Genomic DNA, 15,049 nt, shown 5'->3' on the forward strand with positions numbered 1-15,049 from the left:
GGGTGAGCCAAAAATGCAAGCATTTCCTATATCTTTACCAATAATTAATATGTAGATTTAATATTTGTGTTTCCCTAAAATATATTTAATAAAAAGTAACAGATAAAAGTGAATTGTAATATATAAATGATCCCTCATAAATAACCTTGAATATATGCTACTAAAGCTTTATAATCCTGTCAGTCTGTTTTTTCCCCTTCATTTCCCTCTCTTCTTACTGAGTTTCTATACCACTTCTATAAATTGTGTGGAAGCATAAATATATGGCCATTCTATTCTTATGTGTTTAATGGTTCTTTTTCTATTTAGTAAAGAGAAAACTACCCTAGGAAGAGCATAAAGCATGTACTTTACTATATAGAGTTATAACTATGAGTGGGACTAGTTGAAGCATAAAGCATATGTAATATGCTTTAAATATTAAGGGTGATGAAACTGTCACCCTGAAGAACATCGCTCTGAAAAACTCCCACCATGTTGCAGTTGTTCAAAAATTCTTTAGTACTGCCTTTATAACACTATACAGTATACAACACTAGATGAGGTTTAGCCATTCTAAAGCTACAGCCTAAATTGGTTGACTTTTAAATGTTACTGCATCTGAGGAAAGGGTGACAAGTAGTTTTTAAATGTGTTTTGTAAAATCTATTTACGGAAAAGTATACAGAAGGAAAAATTAATTAGTCAACAGTGTAAGTTCCAAGTTGAAGAAATGCTCCTTTCATCCAATGATTTTTAATAATATTTTCTGATAATATAATCAAATCAAATTTATATGAAGATTATGAAGATTATAGAAATTTCATCAGTAAGCATTTTGGGCTTGAAATATACATATAATGACATCAGTTATTCTCTTCCTATCAATGTGTACAAGGATATACAAATTCCATCTTGGCAATCTCATTGACCTTTTCAAATAGTTCTAAAATGCGTCACCAACAGGTATGAAAATCAGTTATTCAACTTGAATATAGCAGTCATTTAAACCACAGCTAACAATGTTAGCATAACTTCAAAGAAGCTGCATTTTAGGCTGGAGAGCTTTTTAAAGGACGATTGTACTGGAACACTAATTATGTGTGTCAGAATATGTGCATCATATGTCCTACTTGGTTCAATGGACTTAAATTGTAGAGACAGAGGAAACTGCAAAAATGCACTGGGAGGGTAGGAGGTGAAGAAGATGGAGTATGCAACACTCTCTACAAGCATCATGGGAATTTGAGAGAGGTAGTCTTGAAGGTAATCTGACTCCCATGGAGCCAAGACAGCTTTGTTTTGAGAATTTCAGTAACAGACTCAAACTAAAGCAATCTTTTAGGCAAATTCAAAGAAAGGGTTTAAATTAACCATTCCCGCTTCTTGCATATACGCTCCTCTTTCTTCCATGACTGAGAAACTGAGAAACAGATGTTTGTCTGTATCTGAGCAGGGGCGGGGGTTGGTGGCTGGTGGGATTCTAGGAAAACAGAATTTCAATAGCAAATAACAAAAGAGAAGAAGAAACAGAAAAAGATGAGCCACTGCAGGACTTTGTCTTAGTCATGGCACCCATGGCACCTTAACAATGCACCGCACACAGGGGAGCAGTCAATAAATAATGAATTCGATTTAATCCAATACACTCTCATTTGTACTGTGCTTTGCAGTTACGAAGCACTTTCCACATATTAGAAAAGGAAAACATGAAGTAAATGAGGGATAAATGGGCATATAGGGGAATAGAAGGGAAGCAAATGGATAGTGGAAAATCCACAAGAATAAGCAAGAAGCTAAAAAGGTTTGGGGAGAGAGAGAGAGAGAGAGAGAGAGAGAAAGAATGAGTTTCTCCCTATCGGTCTCAATCACTTCCAGTCACCCCCACCTTTCATTCTAAAGTACCTGGATCTTGGAAAGTCTGCCCACAAAGCATGCCCTAGGAAGGGACTCCCTCATTTTGGAAGATGCATTTTTCACAAATGATAAGGCTTTGGTCCCTGACTAATCTACTTTGTGCCTAGGAATAACCACGAGCAAAGCTGTAATCTCCCAAGTGTGTACAGGAATAATTTATTCAGTTCCATTCACCCCCTATCAGTATTCCCAAAATCTTAGGAATCTGAGAGATGGGAGGTGGGGGAGCAGTGGTCATGAGAAGGGGGGGTCCTCTGCAGGTCCCTTAACTCAGACAACAGAGGGAGATAGTGAGGCAGGAAAGCCCAAGGACTAGAGAGAAGCTCATGACTGCAACTAGGAGGGCCAGCGTCTCTAAGTATGGTTTTTAGAAACTGCCAGGGACAAGAGAGGGGAGAGACTTCAAGATGGAAGAAATGAGGAATTTGAATGCACATCATCTTACACCTGGCGTCGAGCCCCCAAGCAAGAGCCCTGAGGTCTAAAGCCTCAACTGGCCAGAGAAGAGGAGGCAAAGGACGCAGGGGATGCGTTGGAGGGAGCCCACCAGCGCTGATGCTGTCCCGGGGGGGGGCCGTTTCCCTCTCCCCAAAATAGAGCATCCCCCGAGCATCCTCATACCAGTCTGGAGAGGTTGCTTCCCGATCCAAACTGGGGCGGCCGCATCCTGACCCCATTATGTGGGCTTAAAAGTTGCCAGGAGAGTTGGAGCTGATAGGGGCAGCCGCCGTGGGGGCGTCAGGTTTCGAAGGAACAAAGGGGCTCGGGAAGGGGCGACCAGCAGAGCAGGTCCCTTGGGGGGTCCTCCCTAAAGGAAGAGACAAGGGTCGTCCCAGCCTCCCGGCTTGGGGGCGCCAAGAGGAACACGAAAGCGAGCAAGATGCGCTTGGATTGCGCTGGGATACCGCCGCCCGGTTTCCAGCCTCCGGTCCTTCCGCGCTCTCCGCGCCCCTCTCCGGCTCTGGAGCAACCGGCTGGAGACAATAGGAGACCCAGATCCCAAGCCCCTACGGCCCCGGAGGACCCCCACTGTCTCCGCCTCCCCGCTCTGCGCACCACGATGGGTGGGCGGAAACCCCGAGGCGGGTTCGGAGGTGGTGGGCTCCCCTTCCTTCCCGCAGCCGGGACCCCGCAACCCAGGGCCGCCTAGCCTCCGCACAGCAGGCATTACCTTTCATCCAGTCCACTACTTGACTCGGAGACCATTTGCTCACCGGTTCCATGATCAGAGCCATGGGCACGGGATCGGTTCCGCTCGGGCTGCAGAGCCCAAACACAAAACGAACTCAGCAGCCCAAACCGCCCTCAGGTGGGGTCCCTTGCCGGCTGCTGCCTTGCTGGGCGGGCAGCTCAGAGAAAGCGGCTTTTGTGTGTCGGGTTTCTCGGCTGCAATGTCTCTTAGCACACGGCGTGCAGCAGCGGTGGGAGCGGTGATCGGGAGGGAAACGCCCCGGGGTCTCAGCTCCTCTTGGTCCCCGCTGAAGCACTGGCTGCTCTACCACTCCGTTGGGGTCTCCGTCTCTTCCGGGCTTCAGTTCATGGCTTGCACTGCCAAGGGTCGCGAAGCTGGGGAAAAAGCCGCCACCGCCGCGAACCCACAGCCTACTTGCCCGCTCGCCTCGCGCGCGGGAGTGAAGCCCCAGCACGACAAGCTGCCTGGCGGAAATGACGAGGGGCCTCCTGCCACCCAAAATATCTCTCTGCAGCCCTCGGGTGCGAGGCGCGCGCTCCACGAGCCCCCCGCCCGCTCGCTGCCGTGCGGTCCCGCCCCCGGGGCGAATTGCAGGCGCGCGAAGCGCGTGCGCGTGCGTGCTCCTGCACGAGGCCCGAGACCTGGGTCCGCCTGTCAATTAGGCAGGTGCGGGCGGTTCACAGCCTCGCGTTCCCGCCCCGCGGGCCGCCCCGGGACAGAGGCGCACGAGGAGCGCGTGCGCAGCGTCGGCAGCGTCGGCTGCGCAAGCCTGAGCCCAGGTCAGTCAGTCAGGTGCCTGCAGCGGGAGCGCAGTCCTAAAGGGCCTCGGAGCTGACGCGAGGGCAGCGGAATGAGCTGCCCACCAGTTGCTGAGGCAGCTGTGGAGGTACCTGCGGCCCAGCCGACGAGGGGTGGGGGATCCTGCTGAGCGCCGGGTTACAGCTGGAGCCCCGACTTTCCTAGCTCCTGCCCTCCCCGCTGCTGAGTGGGCTCCCGAGGTGGTTCCCGAGGCCCGTGCACGCCTTTGGAAGAGGCGTGGAATGTCGCGGACTGCTACTGGGCTCTGCCAGCCAGAAAAACAGCGATGACGAGGCAGGAGGGCCGGTTCGCAGTGCCCCAGACCTGCTGGTGCGGTCTTGATATCGAGACAGGTCGGGCCCACGTGCCTTTTGAAGGGTTCTGTGTCGAGTTTTCGGCCAACTCCTCCAACGCTGAGAGCGCCCAGTACTTCTTTTAGAGGATGCCCTTTTGTTTTCAGATATTCTTATATAAGAACTGAAGGGGAACACTGGGATGTAAAATGAGTGACAAATTGAAAACAACGTGATTCTTCAAAACTTATGTACTTCACTTAACACAGCTTACTTATATAGAATGTAGTAAAAGTTTACATAACGAGGCTTCACTTTAAACCATGAATAATCCTAGAAACTATAGGTACAAACTCTCTACCGCCATATAGATATTTTCTCTTTGTCATTCTTAAATAGCTCCGTTGAATAAGTAGGATCTCATTTTATTTCTACAACCACTTAAATAATGTCAATAGGTTTTGCCAGTTCATGCAGTAACCCATTTTTTCTCAAGTTCAATTGCATGAGGTACATAACTGCCACTTTTCTCAGGTGGCATGAATTGACATACCCCCCACCCCAACTCACCCCCACACAAAGAACTGAAACCGCAGTAGTTCAATCTTTTTTGTTGTTGTTTTCAGGCTAGGGAGACAAACCAAGTAAAACTTAAGATGGCCTGTCTGTAGACTTGCTTAATTTTCTAATAATCCAAACTTAAAAGTATATGGAAAATCCTGTTTCAAAAAATGTATTTAGTTTGAGAGAGAGGGGGGAAGGGAGGGAGAAAGAGATGGGAACACAGTTCATCGCATGCCCCCAAGACAGGGCATTGAACCAGTGACCTTTTGGCTTGCAGGACCATACCCAATCCACTGAGCAACAGGAGTCAGGGCAGTATATGGCAGTTTTTGGAAAGAAGCTTAGAAAATTATCTAGATAAGTCTATGCTCATAGGATATAGGCAGTGCATTTCATAATCTTGGTTATGGTTGTGATTTGCAATTTTTCCTTGGCTAACCAGATATGTAAGGTATTTTGGAGTGCTAACATTGAAACTGAGTCTCAGAACATTGCATCGGTATTTCTTTCTTTCTTTTTCAAAGATTTTATTTGTGTATTTTTAGAGCGAGGGGAAGGGAAAGAGAAAGAGGAGAGAAGCATCAATGTATGGTTGCCTCTCATCTGCCCCCCACTGGGGACCTGGCCAGCAACTCAAGCATGTGGCCTGACTGGGAATTAAACTGGCAACTCTTTGGTTCTCAAGCCCACGCTCAGTCCACTGAGCTATACCAGCCAGGGCTGCATCAGTATTTCTAGAAAAGATAATTTCCAGCATTAGTAATTTATAGAGTAGTTTTATGTTCAGGAATGCAATGGAATGGATGCATTTTGAGTCATTAGAGGTTTCAGTCATAGGGAGATGTTAAAAGTAATTTTATCAAAATAATGCTGTTAATAATATATTTATTGAGCACTGTGCTAAGTACTTTACACACATTCTCAAAACATCTCTATCATTAAACACATTGTACAGATGAGAAAACCTTGGTTATCATATTCAGTTCCTATCCCCAGAACCTATTACACATAGTTAAAAAATGTTGAATAAGCAAATGAATATGACTTAAAAATTTAAATAATTTGTCTGAGGCCATTACATGTGATTTTAATACCACATTAAGGTGATTCGAGGATATGAGCTTTTAAAACTAGTAAGAAGGGTTTGTATCAGTGTCACAAAAAGAACAGTGCTTTGGAGGGGAAGGGCCCATTGAATGTTATCAGAAAGTTAACTACAAAGGAGTCTGAAAATGTTATCAGAAAGTTAACTACAAAGGAGCCTGAGAGTCATTATGAGTGTTTCTGACTAGTACCTAACCAGTGATGTAGGAAGTGATCAAATTTGGCTGAAACACCAAACTGCGTATCCTGACTTGGCTTGCATGACAAGCAATGAGACTTTTCATCATACTGCAAGCAAGTTTAAAAAGAGATGTTTGCATAATGAATGGAATATCAATAAAAACAAATGCCAAAGAACAGGACACAGTAAAAATAAAAAGATGTGTATTTCAAGAAAACACTAGTGCCAAAGAAGATGTGGGAAAAAAGAGAAAGAGGATTTTGAGGAACATCCTAGATCAGAATTAAGTTGTATATATTCTCTTGTTTATGTTACAATAAGGAATTTATTTAGTCTACTCAACTGAGATCACTATAAGAAATCTAAAATCTCAGAATGATTGAGCCAAAATGCGGGTGTGTAGTTATACTATCTAACAATTCACCAAGGCCATAGGTATTTGCCCTAAACCCTGCTCCTTGAGGTTTTTCCTGCAAAACACGCAAAAATAAAAATAAAGTTGTCTTTGGTTTTGACAATATAATTGGCATTATTTTACTTAATTTGTTCAGAACATAACTAGCTTTTCACTCTAACATTCTTTTTTTTAACCTTTCTTTGAATCCTCACCTGAGGATATGTTTATTGATTTTATAGAGGAAGAGAGAGAGAGGAAGGAAGGAAAGAAGGGAGGAAGAAGGAAAGAGAGAGAGGGAGGGAGAAAGAAAGAGAAATAAAGAGAAAGCAACAAAAGAAAGGCAGAAAGGCTGAAGGAAGGGAGGGAGGGAGGGAGGAAGGAAGGGGAAAGAAATATGAGAAAGAAACATTGATTAGTTGCCTCCCATATGTGCCCCAATAGGGGATAGAACCCATAACCCAGGTATGTGCCCTGACCAGGAATTGAACTCACAAACTTTTTGGTTATGGGACAACATTCCAACCAACTGAGCCACTCAGCCAGGGCTCACTGTAATCTTGATTTGGGGGAAATAAATATAAAAGGATTAAATCTCCATTACCTTTACACTTTTATTCTTAACTCCAAATGACAGGTAAATTTATCCTGTATTTTCTTTCCATAACTTTGCAAATAAACTAGCTTTTATATTCTTTTGTCTACTACTTACAATGTTAATGTCTTGCCCTGTTTTTTTAAGTATAATACAATGTGATTATATACAAACTTTGGCAGCTTATTTTTGCTCCATTTTTGTAAGAGCAGTATAGCATGATTATATGCAAATTTTGGCACCACTTTAGTTTTTCCTTTTCTTAATGAACAATACAGCCTGAAAGATTAGGGGTAAAGGTATGTTGTCATAAAATACATATCAAAACATAACACACTAAATGACATCATATCACACACACTTCAACCATCTAGATATAAAAGCCAAAATGATTTTTTTGGAAGCTGACTTTGATTTTTTTGGAAGCAGGGAGAGGAGAAATATTAAATTAAATTAATTAGAGACATAAAATTTGTGAGGTGTTTGCAACCATATCAAACTAAACAACTTTAATCACCTTTTAATTTAGTTATTATAGTTTTGTCCTTTTCATTCTCCCCCTAGATTTCAATGTCTGTTGACCAGAATATTTCCATTTAAGGTTTTATAGTATATGTAATGAGATTCAGTACTTCAGATGTGGAATTTACAAAGGTCCTATGGTGCTCAGTGGATCTCTTAGGAATTTGGTCAGATAGGGAGGAGCATTCCATTGGAACAAGGACCTTCAAGACTTTTTCTTTTGGGGGCCAAAGATAAGGGTACATAATGCGGATGTTTCCTTTGGAGCTGCAAACTGAATATCTCTAACCTCCACGTTTTCCAACATAAGTTATTTTATAGGGTCTTTAATCTTCATTTCCCATTTGTTCTGCTAAGAAGCTTGCTCTGCATCAAACCTCAGAGTTGCCATGAAAGATGTACTTTAGTGTTTTTAAATTATTTAACATTTAGACAGAATGTCTTGCAGAGTTCTGGTGATTTTCTCAATTTGGTTAGATGGTGTTTTTGCTATAGCTATCTGTTTAGTTTTTAGTTTTCTTGCATTTTTAATGAGCAATATTTTGTCAAAAATTATTTTTCTCTCTTTTATCTTTCACGCTTGAGTGATTAGTAAGTAGTGACAAGACAGAGAAGAGTTATGAGGGTAGTCAATGTCCTAAAACAGAGGAAAGGATAGGAGCCCTCTTTTTTTCCCCACTTAGTTTTGCCCAGACCTTTCCTATAATTTTAAAAGCAGGTGTTCTATGATGGACAAGTTGTATATCTCATTCAGAAACATTAGCTAAGAAATTGTGATAAGACTAGTAGTGATAAAGACAAGTTATTCTCGAGGCAGTATGTAAAACTTGCTTCAGAGAAAGCTTAGCAAAATTTCTGGAACACTGTTTTTATTTCCTTGCAGTGTAATTCAACTAACAGCTAGGAGTAAAGAACCAAAGCCTCTGATGTATCCAATGACCAGATAGTAATCTATCTATGCCCCCAATAGTCAGAGAAGCAAGTAGGATGAGAACTTAAACTATAGACCTTTAACTATAAAGAGAACTTTAATTATAAAGGGGCCTTTAACTATAGGACCTTTAGTGTATGACTCTGGACCAAACCTCACTTTAGATTATCAGGGAAAAGCACCCAGAGACTATAATTAAATTAACAGAATTCTTTCTTTGCTGCTCTGCCTCCAGGGTAAACTGTATTAAATCAAGTCATGTTCTTTCCAGACCAAGATTCACAGCAATCATTTTTGGGTGAAGAAAAATTGGCTCAAGTTGATGTTATCCCAGTGGGGTTTTAAAGGGCTCCTTCCAGGTATTCCCTGATGTATTAATCACAGTCTAATAAAAATCCCAAAGCCCACCTAGATTAGGAAATCTAATTTTCTTAACACATGAAACCCTAGCCCATCGGGGAATTTTCTGGTGCATTTAACAGCCATTAATGAAGAACGTATAAACTTATTATTCAACAAACATGTTTTGAATGTTACCAACGTGCTGGCTGACGTTGTATCCTTTGATTGGAAAAATTAGCTTGATTTTGTGGCTGTATAGATGACCATGATGCTCATAGACTGGTAGAGGAAACAGAAACATTCACGGTTAATTTAATAGGACAATGTGTTGAATGCAATAGATGTTTTCAGTACTATGTGCAGAGAAGTACCTAACAGGGAAAGACTATATAGAGGGAACAATGCCTGTTTTAGGTCTTAACGGATTACAGCTAAGCAGTAATGCAAAAAAGAACTTATAGGCAGGACAGTATGAGCAGAGTGACAGAGGACTATGAAGAGGTACCTACCTGGATGGCTGGAGTTGAAAAGCAAAGTAAAGTGACTTAAAACTAGGTAGGAGGGATTGGCAACAGCCATATCAGAAGTGGGGAGAATCAAACTAAAAGATAACCAAAAAGATAGAAGCAATTGAAGAATTTTAAGCAGTGTAATGACTCAGTCATATTTATATATTTAAGTTTTATATTGACTAGAAGTCACAGAGAGCATAAATTTGAGAGGGACAGGATGGGAGAGTTTGTCAGTTTGAAGAATGTGGCAATAGACCAGTAAAGAGGTGACTTGGATCAGAAATAGAGCAGTGGAGGTGGGGATAGAGAGAAGGGAATGGATTGAATTAATACAGGGGTGGGCAAAAGTAGGTTAATAATAATAAATAATAAAATAAATAAAACAAGAATAAACTCTGTTTTGCATACTCACAACTGTAAACCTACTTTTGCCCACTCCTGTGTTCAGGAGAACTTGGTGATTGATTAGAAATGAGAGGTTAGGAAAGGAGTAATATCAAGAATAATTCCCAGGCTGACAGTGACCAGAGGGGAGAGGGGAGGGAATTTCAGGGGAAATAAGGGAGGGATTTAGAGGAACCTATATAAAGGATACATGGACAACAACTGAGAAGGGTGGAAATGGGAGGGAGGGGGGAGGATGTGGGGTGGGATGGGATGGGAGTAATAGACAGAAAACTGTGCTTGAAAAATAATTAAATAAAAAATTGGGGAAAAAAAGAATAGTACACTTATAAAAAAATTATTGTTTTATTGTGAAATTAGAGTCATCCACTAAAATCAGCTTTTGGCTTTACCATATTATGTTAATGATGTTCTAATAAGAGATACATATATAGCCAGCACCTAGATTGTGCTTGAGAGACTACAGAAATACTTATTTAATTAATTAATACAATCCAACCAAAATGGTAGAAAAAATGGCAAACATACTGTGCAGGAGTTTTCTTTAAGCAAATACTATTATCTCATCCCTTTTGTCCCATTTACTACTTTAAAATTTATACAAATATAATTTTGTTGACTTAGTTCTTCAATAAAAAATAATAAACTGTGGAAGGATATATAAGGAATGAATTATAATGGTCATGTGGGGCGTGGGTACTAGGTGAATATGACAGAAGTGGGAAGACTTTTAAAATTTTTTTATTGTTGTTCAAGTACAGTTGTCTGCATTTTGCCACCACCACTTTTCCATGCCCCATCCACCCCCACCTCCCACCATTAATCTTCCCTCCTTTTGGCTTTGTACATGGGTCCTTTATAAATGTTTTGAACCATTCTTGCATCACTGGAATAAATTCTACTTGATCACAGTGAAAAAAAAAAGAATAATTCCCAGGATACTAGCTTGGGTGAATGGATAAATTATTTCTTCTACATCTAAAATAAAATATAGAAGGAGCAGATTTGGGAGAGGGAGGTACTCTGAGATATTAGTTTTGTTTTGGATATTATAAATATGAGATACCTGTGGAATAGCTGAGAAGGGGTTTCCATCTGTGTTCACATATAGGAATGTGAAGTTTAGTATGTGTTGAAGATAAGGATTTGAGAGTCACTACTGAAACAGGAATATAAACGAGACAAGGAGAGTGTGAGATGCCCATTAAGAAAGCCCACAGAAGAGAAACAGAAAATAAGTAAATTATAAGAAGAGCTAAAAGAATGTAAAGGTAGCTTAGTTAAAAAAAAAAGGAATTTCAGTTAGGAAGGAGTGGAAAATTGTGTGAAGCACAAAAATTATGTTGTTCCAGTAAGAACTAAGAAGAAAAATCTGGCGATTTTGTCTATTTGGATATCCTTCATAGCCTTATTAAGATCTGTGAAAGAACTGGACTTAGAATGCAGAGGCCTGACAGATAGAGCATTAACCTTTATACAAGTTGATTTTCCTTCTATCCCACGTCACAGCCCACCCTTGTGTATATCTTATTCAGATGGGTCCACAATGAATGATAATGGTTCTCCAATATACCACTACTTGCATAATCTTCTGATGCAATCGCAGACACTCATGATCACCTCTACTCTTATTATACTTTTACCACTTACAGAATTATGGCACCTTTAAAAGTAGGCTGTCTTTGAAATCCTTCCCTTCTCATCAGATTGTGGAACAGCTTTGCCATGGCACTCTGGTGATCTTACACATCTCTATATAGGCCAGGTAGGCAAGGCTCAACTGCAGTCTGACACATCTTGACAAAAATACCCTGTGATCTTTTCTGGAACATGGCAAGACAGGCTTGTGAGGAGCTATCCCAAGTCCATTTCTCATCTGCCATCCCAATTCTAGTGAGGCACTTTCCCCCCTCACTCTAGCTTGAAATAACAGCTTCAGCCTATAGAACTGTTCGGCTTTAGTTTACAGTTGGCTCCTCAACAACAGTGATATACCACTTACATCATCTATCATCTTGCTCCTTCAGTTCGATATCATCCTATAGGGCTAGAAATGTGAGAGTTGACACAATATATTTCTTGCATTATTGTTTTTTATAAATAATAGACTTTCTAAATCCATCTGGGGTTGTTTTTGCCTTACTGGTTGAATCTATGGAAGTATGATAAGCCAAGCTAGCAGCTGCCACCATGCTGCTGCTTCAGTAGTACTTGACTACTTACAGATCTGACTTAGGAAGTCTATAAATACTCTCAAAAGGAGTGAACTCTGCTAAACCTCTGCCTGGATAAACTGGGCCAGTGTAGCTCTGCCTAATAAATCAGCAATAGTAGCAATAGAAAATTTATTTCAAATTTTAAAAGACTCTGTTTATACTAATAATCATTGGGGCTCCCTAAGATAACCCCATAATTTAAAAATGCCTGTGTTAATATTGCAAATTAAAAACAAAACCTTGAGCTAAGCTCTTTCTTCTAAGCTTTAATATTATTTATTTACAAAGCTCCTAGATTTGAGGGTATTCCCTTATTAAAGATATTAGCTTCATTTTCATCTGAATACCTAGTATTTTTACTTGGTAGTGGCAAATATGAATTGAAAAACTTGCTGCTAGATCAGTTCAGAGGTCCTGTTTATAAGTTAATTGGTATATCTCTGTAGATCAAAAAGTATAAATGTGAGCCCTGGCTGGTGTAGCTCAGTGGATTGAGCGCAGGCCTGCGAACCACACGATTGTGGTTCAATTCCCAGTCAGGGCACATGCCTGGGTTGCAGGCCAGTTCCCAGTTCATGGCAGGGGACGTACAAGAGGCAACCATACATTGATATTTCTCTCTCTCCTTCTCTTCCCCTCTAAGATAAATAAATAAAATCTTTTTTAAAAAAGTATAAATGTGAGAACACTTAATGTAGGAGACTAATTTTTTAATCCTTGACTAATAATTTACTACAGAGGAATAAAAATGGGGAGTGGGATAAGGACATCACTTTCTTTCTCCATATATTTTGTCTTTTTTTTCAAATGGGTCTTTTTACTTCTAGGAAGATTGGCAAATTGAGGATGCTCATACCAAGTGGAACAAATCAGATATTCCTACTGACCAGGAATTGAATCCAGAAATAGAGAGAAGCATGTAAGTTTGCCACTGCTTCTTGACATATTCTTGATTTTGAAAAGAAACTTAGTTACTTTGGTGATCTAAGTAAAAAATATTTTGTTTAGTTTCTCTTATGAACTATTTCAAATATTTTGTAGCCCAATGCAAGCTATCATTTATTGATTTTTCAACATGAGCATCTATTTTGTATAGGTTCTGTGCTACACATGTAAAACATGGTTGTTATCCTGAACTCCTGTATACACAAAAAAGAATACAAATAGATATTTTTCACATTATGTAGCAAGAGAAATGACAGAGACATACAAAAATATTTTGGACATTTCACAGTATGAGAGTATGAATGCATACCAAATGAACAAATAAGCATTTTTCTAGATTATACGGTGGCAATGTAATTTTTATATTATATAATATTTGTCTCCATTTTTCATTCAATACAGATTTATTAAATGGTTACTGTATACCAGAGATCATGGATAAACTATGAATACAATGAGTATGGCCCCTGACATTATGGAGCTTATAATCTGTTGGGAAACATATATATGTAAGTGTGTGTGTGTTATGTGTATATATACATATATATATAATGCATATATACATTATGTATATATATGCACATACATATATGTATATATTCAAATAATCAAAAGTACTGGAATTAAATATACAAAATGTAGAGATAGAGAACAATTGGAATAGGGGAGGGTGGAAACTTCTTAATGTATTGAGAGACAATTTTCTTGAGTAGGTGACTTTGGGGCACAATCTTAAAGATATAAGAAGACTACAGTCATGCAGAGATCACAATAGCCCATTTAAGAGAGAAGTAAAAGTGTATGTGAAGTCTCTGGGGCAATAAATAATTTGAGGTGATTGAGTAATAGAAAGAAAATCAGTGTGCCTGAAACATAGTGAATGGGTAAGAGAATGAAAAAGACTAGAGAAATAGGCTGGAGTTGGAGAAAATGGGTCTTCTAAGTCCATGTGGAAACTAGATTGGAGTACAGTGAAAAGCCATTAAGACTTGTAAGCAGGTTGAAAAATGATTTCATTTACATTTTTGAATTAAAGATGGGGAATTCCACTCTAGAAAGATCAGCTAGAAATACCTTTCCTTATTCCTCCTACTAAATACAACTAAATGCCCTGAACATTATATATAAAACAACATAAGAAGACTTCGAAAGGCAGAGAGAAGAAAGTAGACCAGTAAGGGAACTCAGACCCAAGGACTGAAACAGTTGTGAGTTCCCTAGTCTTTTTATTTTTTGCTCATCTATCACAGACTTAGAGCTGAAGAAGCCAGTAATCTGGAAACATCAAAGGCACAGAAAAAATGTCCCAAGAAAAGCTTGTTCTCTCTAGCTAAGTGACCAGGAAAGGGGCAACATAGCAAAACAGAAAACATTGAGGTTATAACCAAACCACTCCTGCCAAACAGTTCAGAGAAAACCCCCACCTATGCCTGAAAAAGCAGGGTAGCAAGTCTAGATTTCTACCTTTGCCAGGCTGTAGCAACATTTCTGCCATGGTGGTATCAGAGAAGGCCAAGTGAAAACTTGTATTTTCATCATTGCCAGGCAGTAATACCCTCCTGCTTTCCAGAGTCAGTGGAGCCTGGAATGCTATCTCTACCCAGCAATAATGGAGTATTCCCTTCTCCTCTGGAGTGGTTTCAGAGGAGTCTGTGGAGAGTCAAGAGTTTGATCACTGCTTAGCAGCAATGAGACCACCTCCCACCCTATGATGTCAGCAGAGACCAAATGATGAGTATAAGTAATAAAACATTCCTACCTCTCCCAACCCTGAGGTATTAGTGGAATCCTGTAAGAAAATGAGAACTCTGACCATGGCCCATCACTATGAGAAGCCCCACCCTCCAGTGTCAATAAAGGCTGAATAAGGAACCTAGAGTTTTATCACATGTGGCTGAAAGAAGACAGCACCCCAACTTCCTCTGCTGGAGTGGTGTCACTCTAGAAGAAAAAAAGCTTACAAAAGATCCAGAGGCTCATAACACAATAATCAAAATGTCCAGATTTTTTAATGGAAATTTGCTTAAACTAAGAGCCAGGATGATCCCAAACTGATTGAAAAAAGACAATCAATAGATGACAACAAGATGACAGAAATGTCAGAATTACCTGACTTGAGAAAACTGTACTTGTACAACAATAAAAAAAGTAAAAAAGAT

General features: G+C 40.3%; 1 protein-coding gene across 4 annotated transcripts in view; it reads right to left on the reverse strand.

Moving 5' to 3' along the window:
- CNKSR2 (connector enhancer of kinase suppressor of Ras 2) overlaps positions 1 to 3,640 on the reverse strand; it is a 301,559-nt gene extending 297,919 nt beyond the window's left edge. For all 4 annotated transcript variants that reach the window (XM_037046241.1, XM_037046240.1, XM_037046238.1 and 1 more), the window contains exon 1: positions 3,068 to 3,640. In XM_037046241.1, the coding sequence (XP_036902136.1) occupies positions 3,068 to 3,131 (64 nt within the window). In that variant the 5' untranslated portion in view covers positions 3,132 to 3,640. The remainder of the gene's footprint in view (positions 1 to 3,067) is intronic.
- Between the last annotated feature and the right edge of the window lie 11,409 nt (positions 3,641 to 15,049).

The sequence above is a fragment of the Sturnira hondurensis genome, unplaced genomic scaffold (genome assembly GCF_014824575.4).
Source record: "Sturnira hondurensis isolate 20B ecotype Veracruz unplaced genomic scaffold, ASM1482457v3 Scaffold0005220, whole genome shotgun sequence".
NCBI classification, from domain to species: Eukaryota; Metazoa; Chordata; class Mammalia; order Chiroptera; family Phyllostomidae; genus Sturnira; species Sturnira hondurensis.